The sequence below is a fragment of the Dermacentor silvarum genome, chromosome 3 (genome assembly GCF_013339745.2).
Source record: "Dermacentor silvarum isolate Dsil-2018 chromosome 3, BIME_Dsil_1.4, whole genome shotgun sequence".
Classification (NCBI taxonomy): Eukaryota; Metazoa; Arthropoda; class Arachnida; order Ixodida; family Ixodidae; genus Dermacentor; species Dermacentor silvarum.
In genome coordinates, this window is record NC_051156.1 from 209,498,799 (window position 1) to 209,524,920 (window position 26,122).

The 26,122-nt window shown below is 47.5% G+C and overlaps 1 protein-coding gene across 3 annotated transcripts in view; it reads left to right on the forward strand.

The window, feature by feature from the left end:
* The window catches only part of LOC119446586 (transcription elongation factor SPT4-A-like), a 101,720-nt gene that overhangs the window by 19,822 nt on the left and 55,776 nt on the right, over positions 1–26,122 (forward strand). Inside the window, exon 4 of one of the 3 annotated variants that reach the window (XR_007466156.1) lies at positions 19,481–19,678. The exons of 1 other annotated variant lie outside the window; for it this stretch is intronic. Coding sequence is in view for 1 of the 2 variants with exons in the window: in XM_037711056.2 (XP_037566984.1) it covers positions 19,481–19,599 (119 nt within the window). In the remaining variant the exon portion in view is untranslated. Of the gene's footprint in view, positions 1–19,480; positions 19,712–26,122 lie in introns of those variants that run through there. One more of the 3 variants, XM_037711056.2, reaches the window with a different exon arrangement.

The window sequence follows — 26,122 nt, forward strand, 5'->3', positions numbered from 1 at the left end:
GAGCACCCACTGCCTCCACAAACTTGATTTTTTGCGTTTGATCAGCTTTTCCGTGCAAGCAAGCTGGTCTAGTCGTGCACCTTGAACTGACGCTGGAGCCTTCACGTGCATTGTACAATACTTGTACAGTACTGTACAGTAATGTACAGCGTTGCACAATCTTAATGAGTAAGGGCATTTGCACAGGCGGCGTTCAAAAAGAAATATTCTCGGTTACTCAAGCTTGTGCCAAAGGTCGGTCTGAAATCTACTGCATGCTCTTGCGTGATTGAAAACTTCGCACGACGTGAATCATTGCTCACAGTAAGTCGTGCATACGATGTTGTACAAACACTGATGGATAAAAGCAACCCACGGAGGGAAAAAAATAAAAATAAACTTGCACTTAATATTAGTCGACACGCTCATCAAAACAACACGCACTCTTCACCATGTACCGATGTTTGAGACATACGTTAAAACAGCATAGACGTCGGATCGGAAAATTAGACAACCCGACAGAAACTTCTGTGTTTTCATTACTGATGTCGTCTAAAAATTATGTTACCGATTCGACGAGAGCGCAAATTTTGTTGTTGTTTAATTGAGGAAGTGCTATATGAACAATGGAGGCTGGTTTCGACGATGCCTCCTGTCGAAGTTTTATTTTTCGAGGCTCCACAATGTGCCGAAAATTTTCAAATCTGAACAACAGTTAAAGGGCAGTCGTCATTTCATACGGTGCGTAGCTTGCTCGTGGAAGAATTCCAACGTCAACGTTTAACAACGTGTCGAAAAACCGTCGATCAAATTGATTGATTCCATCGGGCCCGATAAGGAAATAATTAGTTACCTCGTCTTGCCTATTTTTTTTTAATTCCAGCGCATGTCTTCTAAAACGCCCTGTTTTCTGTGCAACGCAAGTTCATCCAGAGTTCCCTCGTGCTGTTGTGGGCCTAACTATACCTAAACCTTTGTTTTTCGTTCGAAGCATCATTAACTCGAATAGTGTTGCGAGTCTGTCCCTCAACACGGCAATTCCTTAGCCGTGAAAGCAACGCTATAGGCTGTCTGACTCACGCAAAATGTCATGGTTATCTTCAGTGTGGTATCCACGCATCCGCTCACGAGTGTCCGTATCTTTATGATCGTAAATAGTCATGGTTTTATGTGAGAATCTCAGGCATCTGCGTTCGCCGCTGCGAGAGGACGAAAGCAGCATCGTAACGGCTACGCACGTGGCACCGTTGTTAAGTTCGCCTATAGGCGCTCGTTTACGCAGCCACCGGTCTTTCGAATGCATACCTTGCGAATATGACGACAGTATCCCCAACGCGACGCAAGTTTTTCAGCGCGTGTACGTGTAGAAATGTCTGCAGTGTCGCACTTAATATATACGCGAAATCTGCCCGGCATGCCGCGTGCCTCAACAACCGAGAAACTATAGTAGCTACTATAGACTTTAAGGTTGCCGCTAGAAGTACTCGCACGGAAACACAGACAGGAAGGGAAAAAAATTCACCGATGAATACGATACTCCCTAATGTGAAATTTGAGCGAAGCTCTTTGCCTGTTTTCATATCGCGATATATTGAGGCAAAGAAATTGAGACGCATGTCGCAGAGTCGGCAATCGTCGTATATCTGATCTGCGGGTGAAGCGCGTCGGCTTTTACACATGACTCGTCGAAGGTTCCCGTGTAATCGCCGGGGCCGCTCGACAGAAAGTACTACACAGTTCGCGTCGCGCATACAATCAGATTACAAAACAGTCGCAAACCATGACAATATAAACAAGCACGAACGAGACCAAACTAAGCTAACCAAACAAGCGCGTGCGAGAGCTGACGGGAGCAGACAATAGTACGAAACTAGCGGACCGGCTGAGATCAGATGCGAGTACGCATCGAGCTGTCGGGAGGGTCCGCATGAAAGCAGTTTCCCGCGCGCACGTCACTGAAGGGGCCGCCCTCATTGGTCTCCGCCGTTCGCGGCTAGCGTCTTTCTTTCATCTTTGGCTGTTATGCTCGGTTACGCCGCCGCCGACGTTCGCCGCAGGAACCGGCCATTAAGAGCTGCGCTCTAAAACAGCCACGAAGACACTAGCGGCACTTCCAACTGATTTATTTCGGTTGACTCTGATCTAATATCAGAGTCATACGTACGGTTGCATCGACGTATCGAAATGTATAATTGACTAATTAACATAAGTATGCTAATTAAGTTTTTAACTAATTACCTTACGGAACATATTGTAGTTTACAAATTGTAGCCAATGAGTCTGCATGGCATATACACTTGAAAATAATTCTGTGGATGACGTCATTTTCGAGACATAATATGCGCCATCCAACTTGCGGAAAACATACTGTCGTTCTACCTACATTTTTAACAAAACGCCCTTTTATGCATTGAAGCACTAAAGTAATTCGGCTGCCAATGTTTGGGAATTAGTTACTGTGTCGTCCTGAGAATGCATTCCAATTGGATCCGCCTTGCGATCTCCCCCCTTACAAATTGTAAATTTCAGCATGTCCCGTGATGCAATGAAATAAAAAAACTAATTTGTTAATTTTTGGTTAATTAATCAATTATGCAATTTGATTTCTCGTGCAAATAATGTCCGCCTGTTTGAGCAGTCCAACTCAAGGATTAGAATTGTGCTATCTGCCACAGGTGATTTTTAAAAGTTAGTTCAAGTCTTCGCAGAAACACCCAGCACATATATTCACGGGTGTGTTTCCGAAATAAATTAATTGGAAGTATCGCGCGTGTCGTCGTGATTTTTTCTTTTTTTTCGTGCCTGTGTTGAGCGTTGTATCAACCTTTTGGCAGCAAGTACATCTTACAGGAAGCACCAACCAGGCCAAGAACAAGTTCCTCCGAAGCTATCAAATTCTATAAATGCTGCTAAGCGCGATTCGACCCTGACCGAGAGCCTTAACCAGAACATTGCCATCAAACCTTGGCTCAAGATGGTCACTGGGTCAAATGGCTTCATTCGCACTCCGCGGTTATTCTTGAGATAAAATCTTGTAACCGGCTGCTCATGCCGTCTGCTCGAATGCACTGGAGTGAATTCGGTGCGTTTCTCAAGCGACTCCTCGTCGTGCGAATAAAAGAGGAGCGTCGCTGTTATTTTCTTCACTCGAGGAGTGGCACTGGGCTCCCCACCGTGGAGTCAAGAAAGAGCTTCGACCCGAGTTCGTTTGTGAATACGGGACTAAGGCGTTCTGCTGCTATAGGGTCGGGGTCACGGGTTGGTAACAGTCCTCCCGAAAGTCATATGGGGACCCTTCCAACTGTTCCAAGTTCTGTCCGTAAGAAGCGCGCGGAAATTCGCAAGTTTTCCCCACAGACCCTACCTGTGATGCTGACTTTCCTGCAATGCACAATTGCCAAGCGATGGTCCTTGATGCATTGTTGTCTTGATAGTGATTATCACCCTGGATGAGCGTTCTTTGTTATCGGTTCCGTGCATACTTTACCGTCATCTAACGCAGGAAAGCAAGAACAACTTGCGAGCTGCACAGTAGTCACCACTTTATGCGTGTTCCTTGCCGTAATTGTAGCAGCTCTGTGGTGCGGGAAAGCCGCCTTTATGAGCTTTCGGAAGAGCCTGTTGCTGCCTAAGAGTCTTGCATGTAGCATCCTGATTCGAAAACTGGATGTACGGCATTTGTATTATCACCTAATAAATAATAAATAAATAAATAAATAAATAAATAAATAAATAAATAAATAAATAAATAAATAAATAAATAAATAAATAAATAAATAATGTTGTTCCAATAAAGAAAGGCATAGGCTACCCGTTCGCATATCATAAAGAACTTATTCGGTCGTGTTGTGGGAATATGTGGTAATGAAGGTAACGTGAACTCTCGAATAAAATTAGTTTGTGACCGAGCTCGAACGCAGTCTGTCAGTTGTCGAGCGTGGTTCGTTTCCGACGAACAAACCTAAGGGGCAGTAGTTTAGCCGGAACATTGAAAAACGGGTTTCAGATAATTACAGAACGAATCTTAACACAACAAGTGGCGCGCAGCAGTTATTACCGCAACATAGAACGTTTTACAAATTATATTAGTTAGTACAGTTTGCCGAGCTAGTTGGTAGAGCATGGCTTGGGCCGTGTAGCGTAGAACACACAAGAACGTAAAAACAGCACTTGTGCTTTGTGTGTGTACTTAATTTTACGTTCTTGGTGAGCGGGGGGGGGGGGGGGGGCTGGTCTGTTCCGCGCTGCAGCTACGGTAAGTACACCCAGGCCGCACATTCGTGTTTAAAACAAACGCTTATATCACGGCCCTCAGAGCATACATTGCGCTGCAGTGATATTCGCGTAATTACCTGGATTGATTAGGCTTTTAAATTCTCTCTCTCATTTTATTTTATTTTTTTGCGTTAAATATAGTTTTCACTGTACGTGCACATAGTTGCAGGGGTAGCGTATAGTACGTGTATATTAAAAAAGGAAGACAAAAAAAAAAAACGAAAGAAGAACAACATCGTTTCAAACTTCAAGCTTTTTCTTATTAGAACTTCTGTTCGAAAATGTTCAATCCAGCGGAAAAACGAAACGAAAAGGCATCTGCAATCTTATGGGGAGGACTCTTCAGTCTGTGTCCTTCTCAGCAAAGATGCATCGACGGTGTTCTTTTTGGACTAAGGTTGCTGGAAAGACACATTCCAGTGTTCCGACAACGAGGCGTTTAAAAACTCGTTCATCCCGCAAATGGCCATCTCGCAGCTCTTGGCGTGGTAACTGTTGCGATCCGTAGTCGCTCGCACGTGCGCGAGGCGGTGGGTTTTCCGCGGCCGAGTATATCCGGAACCCTGTCGGCGGCTTCATTTCGATAGAAGAGGCTTCGCAGAAAACCGTAAGTGCTTTAAACTGGGGGGTTATTACACCGATTGCGTCAATTGGCGCGTAGATCGGCGCATGATACACTTCTTTTTCCGTTCTTCTCTATATTTTATTTTACTTGCGCACAGGGTTTTCCCGCGCATGGAGTTGTCTTCGAGGCCCACTGATATGTGCGACGTATAGGTGGGCTTCGTGCCAATTAGTGTGCCGAATGTGACGTCACACAATGTGCGTCGGAGTCTGACCCCTCAAAGGGACAATCGCGCCGTCGACACCTGGGTGTTACACTTCCGCGCCGACGGACACCGTGGCGAACTCGAGGCTCGGTCGACAGATGGCGCCACCTCATCGCTCGGCGCCCTCGGTACCTTTGGGAAGTCTCGAAGCGCGGGACGCTCATAAATCTGCTGTGGCAGAATAAAGTGCGTCGTTTGATTTTCGCCGAATGACGATACGCTGCAATCGTTTTTGAAAGTCTGGCACATCAATTCTTCGGAAATAGGCAAGGTGGAAAACGTTTTCGTGAAAAGAAGAAGAAGAATAGTGTAATTTGCGTGGGAATAGCACGAAGCTACAGAGGCAACCAGTACCAGAGTTAAGTACCAAAGCATTCTGCCCATGCGAAGCTCAGCAGCTGCACAAAGAAAATGTCTTTGTCCCGGGAATAGAACCAGGGGCCTGCGTTCTCGTCGTGGAATTTTGAGAGTTATACATTGGATAAGGTGACTAGGAGTTATAAAAATTACGGCAGATCCAACGAACTTGTTGGAATCTACATTGAGCTAAGCTTTCTTGAGTCGTTTTAGTTAAACGCCGTGCAGACAGATGACGCGTGCAGTTGTTTTACAGCGATATCTGTTATGGGCGCACACGTTTTGATGGCCGCCGCTGGCGTCGGTGTCTTGTCGCAGTTCGAGAACGGAACTTCTCGAAGTACATACTTTGCGATAAGTTCGAAAAAAAAAATATGATAAAGAAAGTACGCAGTGTTTCGAGTGGAATCGCGCTCCTGTCCCGCAGCATGGCAGAGAGCATCCGCCGATGTTATAAGAGAAAAGTGCTGCGCCTTGACTACGCAGCCATACTGCTAACTGCACTGATTTGCTGGCGCCACGCTTTGCAGCTTACCTGTAAACCCGTACCGACACGGAGAGAACTTAAATGACGCCTGTCGTAAAATGCGAACGGCAGGATAGGAAAAAGCAGGAAGGAATGGCCGCGTGTCTCCGCGTCACCACCAAGGAGCCCACCATGAAGTTTTTTTTTTTTTGTTTTTTCTCGCCAGGGTGATCGCAATGCACGCAACTGCTGCTGTTTAATCCAACCGATGCCGCTCGTAACTGCGCAAGATTTACTGCGCATAATATGGCGCGTCTGTCCGGTGCTACGCAGAACAGAATAATGCGCTTGGCGAGCTGTAATTACCTGATGCCATGCCTAAGGTTGCCAACCGTTCCAAAAAACGTTCCGGTACAGTCCTGGCTTTTCATCAAAAGTACATGTCCCGAGTCCCTACTTGACCCAGTCAGTATGGCCAAATGATGGCCTTTTTCCTTTTCCTGCTGAATAACAATTTTCCCTTTTATAATGTTTGTCATCTGGGTTGCACATTCCTGGATTTTGTCTTCTCTTGCGTTTCGGTTTTGGTCGTGGTTCTAGTTATGTTGTCGGCCCTAATTGTTTACAGTACTTCCATCTGCTCGGTAGCCTTGTTAGCCAGGCATTTTCTGTGCCTTTCTTGTAAATCGCGGCATATGGTAGGAATAACGCAAAATAATTGTTGCACATTCAGTCTCGCGGCTTCTGGCAATGACAAGGTCGGCCGTCGCCAACCGACCACTCCCCCGGCCTCCTCTCTCCTGACTTCGTCCACTTGACAGTTAGCAACCGTAGCCTTGCCCTGGAGCTCATCTATAATAAACCAGCACCGAGCTGAACGAATTTGAACATAACCGGCAGTAATAAGTGGAGGGCGTGATAGAAAAGACGAGGAAGATGCCGTGTCTTCCCGCTTCTCCACCACCGGGGGAGCCCCACCCTCCACAAACGAAGACATGGTCGAGATTCAACACCGAAGGAAATTTTTTTCTTCTCGAAAGCAGATTGCTCGTACGCATCTGCGAATGTTTACTCCAACCAATACCAGACTGGTCAGTCCAAGGTTTACTGCACATAATATCGCGCCAGCTGTCGCGTCACTGCTTCGCGTTATGAGCCAAGCCGCTCCTTTTTTCTTTCTTTTGTGTTTGTTATATCGCACTTATTTAGTTACTTGCATCTTCTGCTTAAATCAAAACACGAGTTCACGTGGCATGTGAATGCAGTGTTCTGCGAGTGGCGAAGGAAGCATTACAGAGTTTTAGCTTGTCCGTATACGTATAGCTCTTTACCGAAATACCGCGTTACGGTAAACGTGGACGACCACAGCGACGCTTGTAGCAACATGTGACGCTTTGTCCAATAATGACACGTCAATCCGTTCTTGTGTTAAATGTGTGTGCTCGTTAAAGCAATATAAAACAAGAGACACTGCATGTTGATTGCATCGCTGCTGATACTTTACACCGTCATGTGGATAGCATACTGCAATAATAACTTCGTGTCCCATCTGGTTAAATTCTGCGCCACGAGATGGCGCTATCGACGCGGCCGCTCACGTTGACGTCTCCAGTAGCCCAGCATTTCGGAAATGGTAATTACATATACGGAGAAGCTAAGACGGCTAATACTATCTAAATTGTGAGCACAGCTATGATATATATATAGCGAGGCACGTTTGACGCTTCAACACCTCCGACGAGCACTTGATCAATCCCCCACCACCACGCTGCCGCGGAGCTGTCTGGCCAGCTGACCTTTGTAAATGTCCTTTGTTCTCTAAACCTTCTTCGCTGCCTTCGATCTCAACGCTACAGCTGTTTGGGACCCCCCCCCCCCCCCCCCCCTTCCCGCTGACACCGAAGCCCAAACCACGAAAGGAGGCAAACAAGTTAGGTATACACGCCACACCTGAGCGACTAACTGCAGTGCGATATCGTTACGAGGGTTGCGCTTCCTGGAGGATCGGCTCGCGTTACATACCACATTGAAACCCTTGCGAGGGCGCACGTCGTGCACGGATGTATGGATGGACCCACAAGGTCACCACCTTCGATTATTACACTGCCTGCGGCATCGGTCAGGTTTTGATTACGCCATCAGCGTCACCTACCTCTCTCTCTCTGTATCTCCCACGTCCCCTTAGCCCGGCGAGGAGTAGCAAGCTAAAGACACGCTCTCCAGGCCGGCCTCTCCTCTTTTCTCTTCATTACTATTTCCTCCTCCTCTTCCGTGATCTGCCCAGTTTGCTGTACATCGCGTCTGGGATCGGTCCAGTTTACTCGATCGGCAAGAAACCGACGGAGAGGCAAGAAACCAAGGGGAGGGGGCTAAGCAAACAAAAGATCCGCGTTAAATAAATAAAAAAAAAAACGAGGGCACCTAAGCACTCCTTATTAGTTGTCAACGCGAAAGCATTAATGTCCAATTGAACGCCACTGAGCGGTCCTTTGACTTATGAACTCCTCGCGGGCAAACGAGCGAGTTGAGACGCGTGGCACACGTCCTATATAGCACAAGGCCAGGGCACTTCCATCCGTGACGTAATGCTACCTTGCCCGACTGCCATAGAATCAAATGGGGACGTTCCCGAGTAAGCCGCGGTGATTTTGACGTCGCCGCTTTCGTCACGCCGGGCTTGGCAATGGAAATCTCGATCCAGTAGCATGATGTCATAAAGCAGAGTGCACAGGCCTGCTATCTAGGAGGCGGTTTGGCGTGTTTTGATTTGACCTTACCGAGGCGCAGTTAGAACGCAGAGAGAGGTTGCGCGGACAAGGAACGCGCGGATAACACAGGCTTGCGAGGGTGACGTGGCGTCGCGGCGACGCCCTCTCCCCTCACGCAACGCGTGGTACTCTATCGTTGCAGCAGGGGTTCGCTGTCGCCCGCTCTGCTCCGTCGAGGCGCTCTCGCGACGTGGCGTCGCAGCCCATGGGAATTTAGGGGCCGTTCTCCGCTTATCCAGACGACATACGCTGACTTTTTCGCTCAATGGGCCAGTTGATATTTTCGCATCAAAGTTACATCCGAGAGGTTCTGGACCTGAAGTAGCACGAAGACAACGGCGGCGGCATTGATGTGAATGCATGTGAGACTGCCCGCGCCGGTACATGCGTCCAGCACGGATTCCACTTCGGGCGACACGGCAACAGAAGCCGTTGTTCTCGGCACATCGTGTCGTAGTAATTTTGATTTTCGATGTGGCGAACTTAGGCACGTGTTACTGGTTACTTTTGTTTTCATTGGTTACTTTTATATGAAGTGACTCCTCGATCCGTTAAAAGCGCACATTGTATTTCGACGCTGTCTGACAACACCGTTTGCACTAGACATAGTCTTGGAAGAGTACATAAGTCTACATGTTTTCGCATCATATCACCGCTGGTTTAACGAGTTCGGTAAGTCTCTGCAACCCCCACCCCTCGTAGTCACTGACGTCTCCAACTTAAAATGGTCTGTAACTACCTGGCATCTTGACCGTACAGCCCGCTTCGGCGAAGACACGTAAATTCGGCCATAGTGCACTCCACTTCCTACGGATTTCCGATAGTAAAAGGTTCGGTTGTACTTCAGCCGCAGTGTTTCGTCCTCGACAGGCATTCCTGAGTTTCCCGCTTGTGCCCACGCCGGGTCATTGGCACTGGAATCGACGAGACGGGACGCAGATGTGCGGCGAAGCTCGCCGATGTCACAGTTCCAATCTATAGCGGTATACGCTTGCTAGGAGATGCCGCTCGAAATATCCGTTATTCGTATGCGTGACCAAAGCGTCTATGCTGCATCTTACGCCATGCACTTCCACTCACTCTAGATGGGAGGGGGTTCGAACAAACCGCAGACATAAGGACGACAGGGAAAGTAACATCAAGGGGCAAAGAGGGGGGCGGGGGGTACCTTTGAAGAGATGTGCGTTATGTGTTTTTTTAATTTAATTTTGCCCCTAGCTTTCACTCTCGGTCCCGTCTTTTGCTTACCGGTACCGCGTTCGTTCACCGCGGTCGCTTCATTTCGCTGGAAGAATTGTGTTCGCGCAACCGAACACGGGCGGCGCTACACGCATACACGGTTCGCTCGCTCAGCATCATTGCCCGCACCCTCCCCGTTCTCATATTCTTGGGTCCCGAACCTCGGTTCCCGGAATCGTAACTTTTTTTTTTTTTTTTTTTTTGCCCCCTCGGGTTTTACGCGGCTCGCGACCCGTGCGAAGGTCACGATATTCCGACCGGCGGCCTGGCCGGCCACATTCTTCGCCGGCCGTGGTGCACGCATGAAATCTGCTTCTGGCCTTCTCTTGCTCTTTTTCTTTATCTCATATATCTATGCGTTGGTCTTAGCAGCGATGTCATCGCAGGCATCGCGTACGTGAGACCAGCCCCTTTTCTGTCCACCAGTCGAGTTTAGCACGGCGAGATGGTCGTCGCACCTCCCGTATATTTTACGTTTCCTCTCGGGATTAAAGAAAAGAATGGACGTAAAACGAAATCTGCCTCACTTTTTTACTCCCTACAAGTAGCGTCTGCCGCCGCCGTTCTCTCAGCATTCATTGTGGAGAAATCTCTTATATACGCCGAGAGGCAGGGTCGGAATTTACGATGTCCCTTTCATCGGACAAGATGCGCGGCAAAAATGGTCAGGGGGTCACACCGTGCGATCTCCGGTGCGTTTTATCCCTTATTCGGAGTCGAATGGAGGGAGGGGTCAAGAGATAAAAGAAAGGAAGTGTTACTGAGCGGGATACTGTCCGGGCGCTGGCGCTGATGCATGGCGTGTAGTAGCGGCCTGTATGTTTCCAGCCCTCACGGTCTCCAAGGTACCGTATGCCATTTAGGCTGCTCGGGGTGTCCACCTGTTGATGTGACCGTTCTTCTTTTTCTCTCTCTCTCTGCGCGCTGCTTTCCCAGTTGCGTTGTTATCAGCCGCTCGCCTACAGGCGTGCGGATGCCCGCGATGGCTTCTGGGCTTGTTGCGTCTTATGGGCCACGCGTTCCGGTCGCAAGTCTTCCCTAGTTATCGCGCATTGTCGTCCTTGCGACGGCAGTGTCATCGATTGCGTCAAACGCGCCTTGCGTGGTCGCACCAAAGCGGCGCATCTGGGCGCTGGCTTAGTACATGCGGACTCCATGCGTTGATATTAGTGTAGTTCATGTATTTATATAGTTCCAGGCCTGGGCACGAAGTGGGCGCAGCGCGCTGAGAATTCTTTTCCCGTTCTTTATGTGACACCACGTCGAGTGGACCGGGCTGCGCCCCCACAGGGAGGGAGTCGAGTCGGGGCGTCTCGCAGCCGTGCTCGCCTGTCCTAATAAATTACAGAAACACGTTCACCGCGCGAAAGCAGATGTTTTTGTTCAGTCCGAAGGCGGCATCGAAGGGCGTTCATGTGTGTCCGGTTCCCGCGAGTGTATCACTTCGCCGCTGTTCTTCGAGGCGTTTGCTCTGTATCCGTCCTTCGCGAAGGTTACGTGTATATACGGGTAGCTTTCGCTTGACAATTTTATTCTTTCGGACCGTCCTTCGCGGGAAGCTTTTGTCACAGAACACAGATGCGTTGTCGTGCGGTGTTGTATATGACATGAGTTTAGAAATGGGTGCACCACATCAACGTTGGCTGGCACACCGCATCGCGGACACCTGTTGCATTGGCAGCAAGGAAGCAAACACTTTGTCTGTTTCATTAAAGCGAGGCTTTCTTTGCTGACCTACCCAAGTTTGGAATGTCGTCCTCAAGTACCTCTACGAGTAAAGTGGGCCGGATCCGGAGACAGTGTAATAGTACGCTGGGCCTATCCCAAAGACTGTGTAATCAAAGGCGCCGACTTGGACGAACCTTACACCAGTGCACGATGTGCGTCCTCAAAAGGGTTTTTTAGTGTGACCTTTAACGCGGGCACTAAAACACGTGGGTGGGCTTATCCCGATAATGCATTACAGCCGCTCAGGTGTAGCATGTGGGCCATTGCTTCTTTACCTCGTTTATTATTTTTTTCCCCCCGGTTTGGCGTCATTGTCCCGCCGGGGCAGACGCAGTGGGGGATCTTCTCTCACGCAGCTGAGGCGCGGAGATGAAGAACACGGAGAACAGCTGCGGCGTTAGCGTGGATGGGTTTAGAGAGGAACCACCTGCGTAGTGCCGCTGGCTTATATACGTTGGTGTTCCTACAGACAGACAGTTCAGTGCGACCCTAAAGGACAACCACCAAAGCCTCGATTGGGAGTTGCAGTTGATCATGTCTCTGCAAGAGGTGCAAGATGCGTTAAACGTCAAGCGTTAGATTTCGTACTTCTTTGTACATGCACTCGTATTCGCAATTCTAGCAGCCCCGCAAGACCACCAGCGTCTCCGTATTGATATTCTGATGGAAGCCGTCTCGAAGCTTCGTTTCTACCTTTTGGGAACCGCATAAATGAATGAATGAATGAATGAATGAATGAATGAATGAATGAATGAATGAATGAATGAATGAATGAGTAAAACATTGGGATATAGGATGGCTAAATCTTTTCTCGAGTTTTGCCACTTTATCTTTATTTGTACACGCATACCTGTGTGCGTGATTGAGGGAAGTGGCAGGTTTTTTTCCGTGAAAGGGCGTGAAATGCAGCCGTTCTTGTCTTCCGAAAGTCGTGAATTCAGGCCGCCCCCTGTCTTTTCACTTGTCTCGATCGCGTTATTGCGCCTGGCACGCCATCTTTGATGGTTTCTTTCCGACCTCTGAGTATTTGAATTTTTTCGTGAGTGCACGGGGGGGGGGGGGGGGGATATGTGACGAGCCAGGTCGAGCGCGCGCAGATTTCATATGTCGACTTATTCTGACTCACTGTTTTCTAGATGTATCTACGATCTGATGACTCTTTTTGTGGTAGCCAATACGTACTCAAGTGGTCTTCGTTGGACTGAATGACCCCGGGATGGTGGTTGCTCGCATTCGTGCCCTCTGGGTTGTGAGCCACTGCTGATAAGCGGGGCTTCGATTACTCCGTGCGCCCAGTTGAAGTACTCGCATACACGCGCTAGTAACTTATTTCGGCTCCCGTGTGTGTCGCTGATTCTTCGCAGAGTTTCCGATGTCTTTTAAATTAATGGCCTCGTCGGTTCATTGAAGATCGATAGTGGTGCTTATGCGTTTTGAATCACGTGCAGTTGATTTCCAGCTTGTGGGCAGCTTTCCTATGCTATTTTGTGACAATTTTTTTTTTTTCATGTGCAGGCTTACAACTGCATTGCTTCGTTTTATACAGCTGCAATTTGTTTTTTTTTTTTTCCTAGTTACAGGTGGTGGTCTCTTTTTGCAAGAAATGAATAGTCGAAAATATCATCTCAATACCCCTTTAATCCTTCTCACAACTGACTCTTGAGTTATTGCATGAAATATTCGTACCGGGTATAATGCCAGGTGCGTATACGGAACTTTGTGAAAAAAGATGAAGCACATTATTTCCGGCAGGTTTTTGTGAATATTCACACCAATCCTATCTACCCCACTGTGTCGTCACAGACAAGGAAAACATCGGAGAAGTGCATTTCGGACACCGCGAGTTGACATGAAAATCCGCGCCGGATGTAGCGTCAGCATAACAACCGACCACGGAATGTGACATCTTCATATCCGTGTGTAGGCCAGTAAAAACGATGTTTACGGCAAGAAAAAACGAGTAAACGGTTACTTTCTCCACTTATATAATGGTGCTGTCCCGTAATCTAAACGTGGTTTAAACAAAGGATGAGTTTCCCACGTTCCTAACATACCAGTCGGTAATAAGAGACGACTTGAAGAGCAGCTACGTCGCTGGGCGGCAGTTTTTGGGTCTGAGGAGGATATGTACCGGCATTCAAAAGAAATAGATCTGCCTCGTGGTGTACGTTTCTCGGAATCGATCTTCGGTGCTTACGCTGCATGATCGTGCTCTCCTCCGACTACGAAGGCGAACGGAACTCTGTCGCCTCGTGTTTCCGGGGTGCGCATTGATGACCATCGGCGCGTGACGATGTTGTACGGGGATTCTTGAACGTCTACAAAGAATTCAGATGGCCGGTTACCATTCGGCACATACGTCGGCATATGCGAGTCGTCGTCGAACGCGCCTGGTTTGAAAAATTTTCGAACTAGCTGATGTGGCCGATATTTCGTTGTGACTAAGAGGCAGATTGTTAGTTGGGCAGGTAGCGTAATAACCGGTACCATAACAGAATGGGTGCGCCTCTGGAAGTGAAAACGCAGAGGATTGATGGCTTGGATTAGAAAGCTTGCAGTATATTCATAAATAAAACATATATCGAGAAACGTCGCAATAAGAGCATAAGCTAGACGTACGCCAGTTGGTTTGAATGATGCGGAATTCACTTTTCTTGACTGCTGGAAATGATAGCTTTTGCACTCCCGCACGGTAGCCGATGCTGTGTTAGGGTTGAGACATCAAATTTGTGGCTTGCGCGTTCTTTGTTCCAAACGTTTCTTATTGCTCCAGGAAGCATTATACAAGCTCGGAGGTTCATATATTCTCGGGAAATAATTTAATATCGCATTATTTATATGAACGATTTTCAGTTTCATGTTCTGGTCGCCGAGTTGGACAGTGACGTCACTGTCTGGGAAGCTTGGTCACGTGGGCCCACAAAGCTGTGACGCACGCACTGCTGCATCGTCTGCTCTCGCCCACACGTTCTGTACCAGCGCAGGCAAACAAAACTACGCCGACAGTTGTCATGGCTAGCTGCGGCAGCTCCGATTCCGACTCTGCATCCGATGCGGTTCACTGCACTCCAGACTCGAGGCTGTCTAGGCTTGCCCAGTGCTGTGGGTCACCGCTCATTGTAGGTCACTCTAATGTGGCTATGACGTCACTAAAACTTTCGTTACGCTTCTAACACAGTGACGTCGGTGTCAATCGCGCTAGTGATAGGTCTCGATCGCGAGAACGAACATTTTAGGCACTCTTTGGAAGCAAATTAAAATATATTTGAAACGTTTGCTGTGTCCAACACTTCATGTTGAGTGTCCTTGCATGCAGAGGAAGCCTACAACAGGCTTTTTTATAGCCTCAAAATTTGGTGTCTCAACCCCTTTTAGGAATCTTGTTGTTTGCTTTTGGTGACATTAGCATCCTGTCCTGAAGCTCTCACATGTGTGCGTGTAGATGGATAAAATATTTTCACTGTTGCTTGATTTTGTATCACCCTACTGTCATGTGATGCGTGCGGGTTTTTATATATGCTTGCATTTTTCAATAAATGTTTCAGTTGTGCAATAAATCTTTCTGTTGTTAGTCAGCGCCGTCTTTTTGCATTCGGTGACTTGTGGTTCCGTCCGTTAGCGTTGCTTTTCCAAGATGACAGGGGTAATTTGAAACCACAGCGGAGAGGCCTTTGTCCCGCGGGAAACAAAATTGGCTGACGTCGATGTTGACGACGACGACGGTGACTCGAGCAGTAGTCCCGTCCCGAGGCAGCGCACTATTCTGGAGTAATTCACTGTACATGGAATAAAATAAACCCGAAGAATAATTTTAATGTCAAAGCAAGAAAAATTGTAAGGTTGGACTTGAAGATAGTGGACGTGTTGGTCTGCTTCATTAGAACCCCTGCATGCGGTCATCAGTTGTTACCTCCGCCTCTCCCCTCAGGATCAGCCTGTGCTTCATTTGTAACATCACGGCCGCTCGATCAAAAGCGGTCGTGGGAATGTGCTAGCGAAAGCACTTGCATTTTCAATGTTCATTGCGGTGGCCTGTTCTCGTTTCGTTTGTGGGCGGTGGTACGCGCATAATCCCCGTGGCTGTGAGGGAACTGGCTGCGACTGCCGCCATCTCCCGTTTTAAACGTGCAGGCAGTCATCCGCGTACTGTCAGCGCACATTCGATTGCCCTTTAGAGTTACACTTAAAACATAGTTTGATATTTGTTGGTGAATTGGTGTTATAAGATACCATCAACGTCACTCTTATACCGTGAGAAGAGGCACGTCAAGTCTGTGAAAATAACGAAATCCGGCAAGTAATCGTGTTCGCGCGGTCGCCGCGACGCATGAGCAGAGCAGACGCTGTTTTCCCTTGCTGTATTCAAAAACAGCCAAAGACTGAACTTGGCAAGTTTTAAAAAGGTTTGCTGAACCACAGTGGCCCCAATACGAAAGAGAAACGGTTTGAAATCCACGACGTCACGTTGATGTACCTATTATATATATATATATATATATATATATATATATATATATATATATATATATATATATATATATATATGCGCTAAGGTTTCGGCGCTCAATTAAAGGGGAAAAAAGTAATCGACCGTCATTTTCTCTGCTAATGATGAACATATTAACTGGAGGTACTAAAAATAGTTTGAAGATATTACTTTGTCATTCTAAATTACTTCAGTGTTGTTTTTTTCTCCAGCGTCCCATTAACCATGTGCAAGCACGTGCTAAAGGCGCACGCAGCGGAAGAGAAAACTTCGTCCTTGGGATCGCCGGTGCAGCTCTGCGAACTTCCCCACGTGGATTCACCTTGAAAATGTCGTCCTTTGCCCATCTCTCATAACACCGGCTCCACGATGCCTCCCGAAGGGACGCGCTAAACACCCTTCATTGTGCACCGTGTCCGACTCCTTGAAGGTTGCGTTCGGACTGGAGTGCGGTGCTTGCGTCCTTGCCCGTCTCCCCGTGTGTCGTCGGTGGTCGTCCGAAGGTTACGTCGAAGGGGATCTGAGGTGCTTGCTGCAATGTGTAGAGCCATCGCCCCCCCCCCCCCCTCCTAATCGGCCCCTCCCGTCCCCAGAGTAGAGCGGTCAGTGTGAAACGAAGACCTTGTAAATGCTCCTCCACACCTTCTCCGGAAAGGTGCTTATTCCTCGCCGGCTACTAAGCAGATCCGTCAGCGCTGTTGCTTCTCAAACCCAGCCCCGTGTACATGTGTGCTTGTTGTGTGTGCTCACATGTGTGCTTGTTATGTGCGTTTGTCGGAGTAAACGCAGACGCCTCCCCCACAGCCACCTTGCAGACACTCCCCTCCCCATTGTGAAATATCGGGCAGAGAATGCGCTTCCTATTTTGCTCTCTTCCGCGATTTGTGTTTGTGTGGGAGCGGCCGGCCTCAGCCAAGGTCAGTCAGTGTTGGTCAGTGCCGCGCACTGTGAGCAGAGGGGGCCAGTGGGTCACAAGGAAGCGAGTTTCCGTTTCACCGCCACCACCACCTTCTTTCATTCTTTTTTTTCCCCCATTTCTTTCTTTTTTTTTTTTTTGGTTTGAGGGAACGTGTAAAAAAGCTGTGATAGTGAGACGACGAGGCCTCCTCTTTTGCGTGCGGAGCTTTACTCCGTGGACTGGAAGTATCGAGTTCATATTGCCGCGTTGCCTTCTGGAACTGTTTCCTGGACACTTGTCCTTGGAAGCCGCGGCCAGCGGGTGCCACTTAAGATTGTGCCGGTTTCCGAGATACCCGCGGTAGTTCTGGAACCGGTAGCTTCTTGGTAGCTTCGAAATAATTATCCGGGCGTTGGAAAAAATCGCTACGATAGGTGCTCGTGGCCTCGTCGCCTACGTTTATTACGAATTCGCGCCACTTTTTCATTGCCGTAGTAGCTTTCCCACGGGCCATAGGCTCGCCGAAAAAGCTAAATAAATTCTTAATTTAGACGCGCAAACTGAAATTGCCGAGGACAGTAGAAAATTGGCAATGTAAAATTTGGACTAGTCTTGAATTTCAAGTTACATTCATAGGCGGAGAAGAAAATTGGCTTTGTCGCGAAATCCCTGGTTCGTAAACTTAAAGCTCAAGGGAGTACATGATTGTGTATTGTCTCTCTTTCTCTGCATCCGCCTCGTTTTATCTCGAGCTTGCTGTTCGTCCCGGGTTTCGGTCTTCAATGTGCTGAAGCAAGAACGTAGATATAATGTGGTTGTTCTTGCTGATAATTGATGGTTTTGCATAAATTGGCATCGTACAAATTCAGACCAAGGCCGACAGCATTGGCGGATGTTGCCAGTTTTTCAGTACTTATACAAAAACTGACGAGCATCATTCAGCGTCTAAATTTCCTGCAAGTGCCCCTGGTAGAGGTCTCACCGGAGTCGCTTCGCAGGCCTGCGTGCAAGTGCGCGTACGTCACCTCCGTCGACGGCCGTGATGCATGGCTCCCAGCTCGAGCGTTGCTATGCGCATGGGCACGAGGCGTGCACTGTCGTTCGCACGGCAAGAGCAGCACTGCATAGGAGATCGGCCCGCTTCTGTGGGCGGCGGAAGGGCGTTCGCGGCCGACCTTGACAAAAGAAAAAAAAAAGTCAATCGCATATTCCGCTCAGTATGGCTATATTCACTTGGGAGTTGGAGGGGGGGTTCTGTGCACTGCTCGCTTGGCTGCGCGCTTGTGCTGCTCAAAAGAGCGCGCATAGTGAAGGCGTTCGTCTGGATCGTGTGTCAAGCCTCCTCTCGCGTATTCCCGCGCTTGGTCCGCCCCTGCTGCCATCCTCCACTACCATGTGCCCTTACACCTGAACGATCTCTGCATTTCGCCTTGTCCATACCGCTTCTTTCCGTCGTCGAGCCCGTCCATATCCGACAGAGTGTGATGCGTTGGCGGGAGCATAACTTATAAACTCGGGCGTGTTACGTAAGACGAGACTGCTGCGGAATAACTTGTTGCAGTATCTAAGGGAGGAAGCCGTACCGCTTCCGAAGATCTACGTGCATACATCTGGCGTCGTTGCCAGACGCGTGTGAGTCTGCGTGCCGAGATGAAGGGCGGGGGGGGGGGGGGGGGGGGGTGAATCGAGAAAGAAGACGAATGAAGTTCCGCCTCGTGCTCAAGAAAAGATAGTGGAACTGAGAGAAAGTCGTGACGAACAGCATAATTTTGACATAAATGTACAGCCTCCCGCACTTTTAGCTATATCGCGCGAGCGTCCACCACGCGTCATTTTAGCGCCTTTAAGCGGCAATAATCAGCGAGACCGGCAGAAGTACTCTCAAGTGCACTAAGCACTCTCCTGTGCAAGAGTCGTCTAATGCGATGTTCCCTTCAGGACGCCGTACGACCATATTATAGTGTTCTCGCGCGATATAGCTAAAAGTGCGGGAGGCTGTACGTCTATTCTATGCGTAGTCATAAAGTACGTGTGTTCTTTCTGAAGCGATAAGTGTAGCTTGTCTGTAGTCAATGGATTGTACAAAGATATTCTATCGGCAGCCTGTTAAACTTATGGCCTTAGGTTTTACCTAAGGCCATAGGTTTAACCTAAGGCCATAGGTATGACCATAGGTCATAGGTAAGCATATGCCATGCTTTTTCTTACCCGCCATGGTTGCTCAGTGGCTATGGTGTTGGGCTGCTGAGCACGCGGTGGCGGGATCGAATCCCGGCCACGGCGGCCGCATTTCGATGGGGGCGAAATGCGAAAACTTAGATTTAGGTGCACGTTAAAGAACCCCCGGTGGTCCAAATTTCCGGAGTCCCCCACTACGGCGTTCCTCATAATCAGATCGTGGTTTTGGCACGTAAAACCCCATAATTAATTAATTAATATTGCTTTTTCTTGCAGGCCGCAAGGCCAAGGGAATCTACGCCATCTCGGTGTCGGGCCGACTTCCCATGGCTACGGTGCGTGAGCTGAAGAGCCGGGGCATCACCTACAAGTCACGTGACACCAGCACGGTCTGATTTCCCTGACGAGGGAACAACCAAGACCAGCCAGCTGCGGCGTCTCCTTCGCGCGTCGTCTCTTCGCCCTCAGCCGCGAGTTTTTTGCTGTAAATAAAAGTGTGAATATCAACTTTTGTCGCCTGTCTGCGCAATGTGCAGCATGATTGCTGACACACTGACCCCAGAACATTGAAGTTGTAGAAACTCTAGCACATGCATCTCGCGCGTAAAATATTGGCATAATACGTCATGTAGCAGAGCATCATTTGCTAATCCCCTACAGCAGTAGGGCTAAATATTATGGGTTTGCTCATTAAAAGAATTACGGAGGCCCAACCCACGTGTTGTATTATACGAAGCGAGAGCTTCATGTAGCGTTTAAATAAGTGCCATGTAACTAATATTTTGCACAGCGTTTTGCACGACTAGGGTGGGTCGATCCTGGAGGTAGTGAGGCAGTAAACTGTACTCGGCGAAAGACCCAACCAAGCAGATGCGCCCAACGTCAAACGCTAAGAAAGTTGACATAAAAGGGTGTGATTTGTTAATGCGATTGTGGCTCATGATGAAATATATTTGTTTCAATGAGGATATGTATGTATCGTGTTTTATCGCCGAGGAAGTTCGTAGGAGACAAGGCCAGCAGCCTGGACACGTGTAAGGGTAGTAAAGATGGTACTGTTGTCATGCGTGCAAGGTATTCGGCAATAAAGCTACACCCAGCAGGCCTCGGTCAGGAAAGTCCTGGAGGATTTGCAAAGAAAGCTTCGCTCAATGATGGCAATGCTGCTCCAATTGCTCCAAACTGCTACAAAAGAGAAATGTTGCTCCAAACTGTCATTTTTGTTAGTAACTGCGCCGAAACGGCGCTGCGAAATTCGATCGCATATTGATTACCAACTGCTGCTGTGGCAAATGTGTTTGTCACTAATTCCTTTAACATTGTGATGCTCATCTTTACCGGCTTTGATCTCATTTCTGCCACAAGAACTGGCATTTTAAATGTATTTCAGCGATAATCAACTGCTGCTTTGGCAACGGTTATATGTTGTTACATTTATAATGTGGTGCTCAGCTTTAGCGGTCTGATCGCATTTCTGCCACAACTATTGGTATTTTAAATATATAGCTCATTTTACTGCGCGTTCGATAACCATCCATCTTCATATTATTTTTTTTTTTTTTTTTTTGCAGGTTGCGTTGATTATTGTATGTGCAATATGTTTCATAATGAATGTTACTATTTATTTGACGTTTCAGTGAACTCCAAGAGTCGTGTGGCATGTTTTGCCAGCTGCTCCAAACTACCTTTTTTTCTGCTCCCAAAACACTTTCTGCTCCGAAATCGGCTCCAAAAAGTAAAATGTCTTTTACATCACTGTTCGCTTTTAAAATAGCAAAAGTGCTTCGCGCGTTCCTTTCAGCAGCGCTCGTGTGTGGCAGCCGTAGGCATAGTATGAACGAAGCTCAGTGTGACGTCATCACAAATGTGCCTCCCTGGGTGGTTAAACCAAAACTTCGCACAAATGCACAACCCTCTTCGTTCTTGATTCTAATGCGATGGCATTAAAGGCGCACTTCACCCAATTTGGAGGTCTCGCGCTCCGCTGACGAATAATGTGGGCCGATCCCGCCCATCGTCTCAAAGCACTACCTGTCACGACCAAAGAATGCGCGAAACACGTGAGGCATGTGCCAGGCGTCTCAAAGAGCGACCTCGGCACGAGAGAAGCGTGCCTGCCATCGTGGCCTTACGGTTAAAGCATTGGGCTGCTGTTCTGGAAGGCTATGGTTTTATACCAGCATCGGTAACGCATTTCTTTGTAGCATGATGAGCGAACTTCATTCACTTTTTAACACAAAACTTGAGGTATGTTGAGCGTTGGTAAGGACACTGGGCACGAAATCGCAAATTTGTAAGAAATACTATTGTATAGAAACTTCTCGTTGATGAATGAGAGTGTGCTAGGTCACCCGGGACGCAGTCCTCAGAGCTCTCGAGACGTCACGTAGTATGCAATATTTAGAGAGTTAGTGGTAAGTATGGTATGGTATGGTATGCCTTATCTGATGGCGCATACCCACCGCGGGGGATTGGCCAAGATTTGGATGGAATTAGGCAATCTTTTTTAATACTAAAATCGGTAAAGCTAACTGGAGAAAATGAACAAAATAAAATATTTAAGAATTCAAGAAAATTTATTTGAAGCACCTATAAATTCCTCCACGGCTGAGCAAATATCCCTGTGGCACTTTCCAAGAGAGGAGGCTCCTAAAGAAAGGATGTTTAGAATAGAAAAGCTTAAACCAAGCTGTGTAAATTTTGATTCTAGAATATTTTTCCCTAAAGAAGAAATACGGCGGCAGAATATGAAAACATGATCTATTGTTCTGGCGTACCTTTTTCTTCCTTTCTTTCCTTCCTTTTTTTCTTCTTTTGTCGTTGGTCAGCTGTCTTCTCTATTAATATGTACAGCATCAGTATTGGCTGTAATTTGATCTTACGAACAATACTAGCGTAACGCCTTTGCGTGAGTTTGGGCCCTGTTTCGTAGAAACAAGTGCTACATAGTAAATTATTCAAGGCGTTGTGGCACTTGTCAGTATTCTTTTTCTAAGGTTTAGAGCGTTTGTACCTACATCTAATGCGAAAGAATGACAAATCGAAAACGCCATGGCGGAACTCCTTTAAAGAGAACAGCTAAATGATTTTTAAACCACAATAACTTGTGCATAATTCCATATAAAAAACGAGCTTGACATAATGCGATAGGTAGGCCTATACATTGCTAGAAAAGTTGTTGGCGAGGCATTCGTGTCAACACTGAGGTGTAATTTGCCATGAAATACTAATTCTATGTTCCCTTTAACAGTGTACAGTACTGCACGATATAGCACTGTGCAAAGGCTGCTCAGTAAGGTCGTAAATTTGTTTGCAGTTCTTCATAGCTTAGAAATAAACAACGCGAACGTTCCCTTACTTTCAATTATCAGGAGTGTAATAACGTGCACAGCATGGTACTTCGCCGATATTATCCAGTGTGTGACGTCATACCTGGCAATAAAATGTACGCGCCTTGCGAATAAAGTTGTTCTTGCTTTGTGGCCACTCGGTCATATCAAAGAGCTGAAGCTATACTGTATACCGTCTGTGTAAGACCCTCATTTCTCTTTGAAGATCTTGAAAAGAATGCGGATTTTTGTACGGAGGCAGGCGTAGGAAAGCTTCCTTTGACACCGCGTTCTACACTACGATTTCTACACTCTACATGCAACCGCTGAGGGGGCAGGACCCACGTGGGCAAGTATAGTCGACGGGGAATCTGATCGTGAGAAGGAATTCTCCAAAATACTTGGCAGTTTCACCCAAAGAGTGAAGCATGATAGCAATTCAAGGTTTAGCTTTGTACTCGAACTCCTCGGACCTTGTGCTAACTATATACGCGGGTGCATGCTACATGTTAGCGCGAAGCAACACGCATGCGCAGAGCGAGCAGCGACACTTATAAAGCCGTTTCTCAACGCTGGCGTGATGAGCGCCGCCATTGGTGTTGCAGGAGTCGCACACCGATTGTGCGAGCGATGAGACCGACGGGAAACCGTCTGTGTTAGTCTGTGTGAAGTTAGAATAACGTTCGTTTACTGTTCAGACAAGAGCATACAAACAGCAGCTCGGCGGAGGCCTGCAAGATGGAGGACAGTTCATGCTCTTCTTCCATGCGTATGTTACACATTTCAATGCCATGTACTTGCAAACCTCTTGTGACTATTTTCACTGCTACTATGGCACTCACCGGCCGCAGCTTCTGCGCTAACCTAGTTTGTTTCAGGAATCCAATAGTCCTACATTGTTTTTTTAGACGCATGCCGTGCTTATCTGTGCGTACACGTACCTGTTATCAACATTCTTCCCTCGACAAGCGTCGTACATGTTTGTGCTTTGATACAGAGAGCTAAACGCTGCACGCGACGAAGCCGTGCGCCTGTCATGCTGCTACCTCGCTAGCTCAGCCAAGGTTCGCGTCATTTAGATTCTAACATTGCGTTGGAGCTGTGCGCGCGTGCGTGCGTGTGCACGCGTGTCTGCGTGGGCATGCGGACGCGTCAATTTCTTTCGCGCCAAAGTGACGGATGCGAACTGACGTGTGTAAATACGGTTGATCCAATTCTTAATTCCTGGAGTGATGATGAAGTAATGCTCAATCGCTTTATACTAGCGCGGTGACCCTTGGCGTGTTGTAAAACAAAAGTATGTAATATAATAACGATTTAAAAGCCTGGTGAAACCAGTTTTATCAGTACGTAAGCTATGCAGAAACAAGCACTGCAAGTGCTACACTTGTCCTCGGTCACCTATATGGTCGATCAGCGCTTTGTCACAGCGCAGACGCTGTGAGAGAGTCCCTGTATCTTGAGAAGTAGTATTTGAGGTGAACAGGCTCCACAAGTGGTTTGAAATAAGGGGAAGGGGGAACCAGAAATGACTCGTGGTCAGCGCCCTGTAGCCACGAGACCTTTCTCGCGTGGCGGAGCTTTATTCAACGCTGAGGCCGCTCAGGCTCATTCGGCATCTGCTTAGCGTTGGACAGCGTTCGATGAGCGCTGGATCAGAAACGGAGTTGTTTAATCTCGGTTAAAAGAGGCCAGTGCCACTGTCATTCACTCCCGATCCTATTTATTGCCCACAGAAAATCGAAGGCGTTCCGCAAGTATTTGGAACTCTTGAAGTTCAGAACCGTCACACAGCGCCCTCTGTGTTCGCAACTCGCCTCTCTGAGGACTTTATCAAGTTCTCTCACGACGGTTGTCAGGATCTGAGACTCTGAATATATCTTCCCTGTTCAAGTTCATTCACCACCGTATTTGTCGCCATCATCAACACTTTTATCGCTTTCTCTTTTTACTCCCGTTTCCCTTCCTCAATGCTGAATAGCAGGTCAGAACTTTGGTTCGGGCCGACATCTAAGCATTTCTTTCGTAATAAATGTATCTCTCTTTCACCAGTGTTTGACCGCTGGATGCCGAGTCGCTACCAGCACTGACCCGTGATGCAAATTCTATCTGGACAGATCCGGGGCCGCCGCGCTGCCGGTAGTCGCATTCTTAATGTAGACGTATATAGAGTGACAGCGGTCCTGTTTTAATATAGGAGATTGCTGTCTGTCGCCTATATAAGCCACCACTGGCAATAATAATAAAAGCATGGCAGCGGGAAGTTTCTGTACGTGTCTGGCAGACGCGCGGAGTTTCGATGCTGCAAAGATAATCACGCCTGAATGTGTAAAGTGCGATGGATTTGCCCGAGTAACCGATCACTTATTGTACGTGAATTAGCACGTAGTGTAGCTCAGGTGCCATGTAAAACGAGAGTCACCTTCTGTACATGCTACAGTATTTGCCAAAGAAAACGCGTGAAAGAGGCCGCTACGTGTTGGTAAAACCACTGGGACTTTCAAATAAATCCTATAAGGTGGCGTATCGAGTCTGATTATAGGGCTGAAATATGCCTGTCGGGCTCATTAACGGCATTAAAGCAGCGAGTACTTACATGCTGTGTGAATATTCGCGCAAAACACTTAGCCAGGACGTATTTACAGTGGCGTGAAAACTACGTCATAAACGACCACGTCGACAAGTGAAATAACCACGTACCCAGAAGCTAATAGTAGACCCTGTCAACTGAAAGAACCCATAGCCTATAGCGCTCTACAAAAGTTTGTGAGACCTTTTCATGTGAACGTTGTGTAAAATCATGGTCGCAGAACCACACGTAATATTAATGTGCATGAGCCTGCCTTTCATCGATTGGTTGTTTTTTCTGCACCTGATGAATTAACACTGTGTCTATGCATTACCTTTGTCTCATACATATTTCGCACATCTGCAAGCGCGCTTGAGGAGTCCCATCCTCGAGGAAGCAACATGGAAGCTGGCACAGAGGGAATCGCATTCGTCGGATACACACGAGGGCAAAGTGCCGACGATCTCCTAAACAAACACTAAAGCGGAATAATAAGTTAACCTGCATTAGTAAACTACGTTTTTGCTTTAACAAAGCGGCTGGCCGTTAACGTGACAGGAGGCCTTAGTAAGGCCAGATAAGGCGCAAAGACAAAAAAAAAAAAAAAAAAAAAAAAAAAAAAAAAAAAAACGGGTGGTGACACCGCCAATTTCACTCCCGCACCAGCTCTCCGGGACGTCATGGATTTAGACAAACAAAACGCTACATATTGCATATAATAACCGTATTCTCAACTTAGTATGTTGCAAGGACTTTCGAGCCCCGAAGCGGTTCAAATACGAGAGAATACGAGACGTCATATTACACACCGTCGCCGAAGTACGGGCGCCTAACTAGAAGGAAATGAGGAGAAAAAGTTCCACCTTCATTCTGTTCAGTAATTGTCAGCACTTTCCCGCGAATAAATAAAAAAAGTCGCTTCAACGAATGATTTACCAATCTAAATTATGTAGTGCTGATCTTTAGCCTATATCTAAGGTGATCGTTTTAGAGATTCAAGACGCGGGCAGTGGAAGCGCG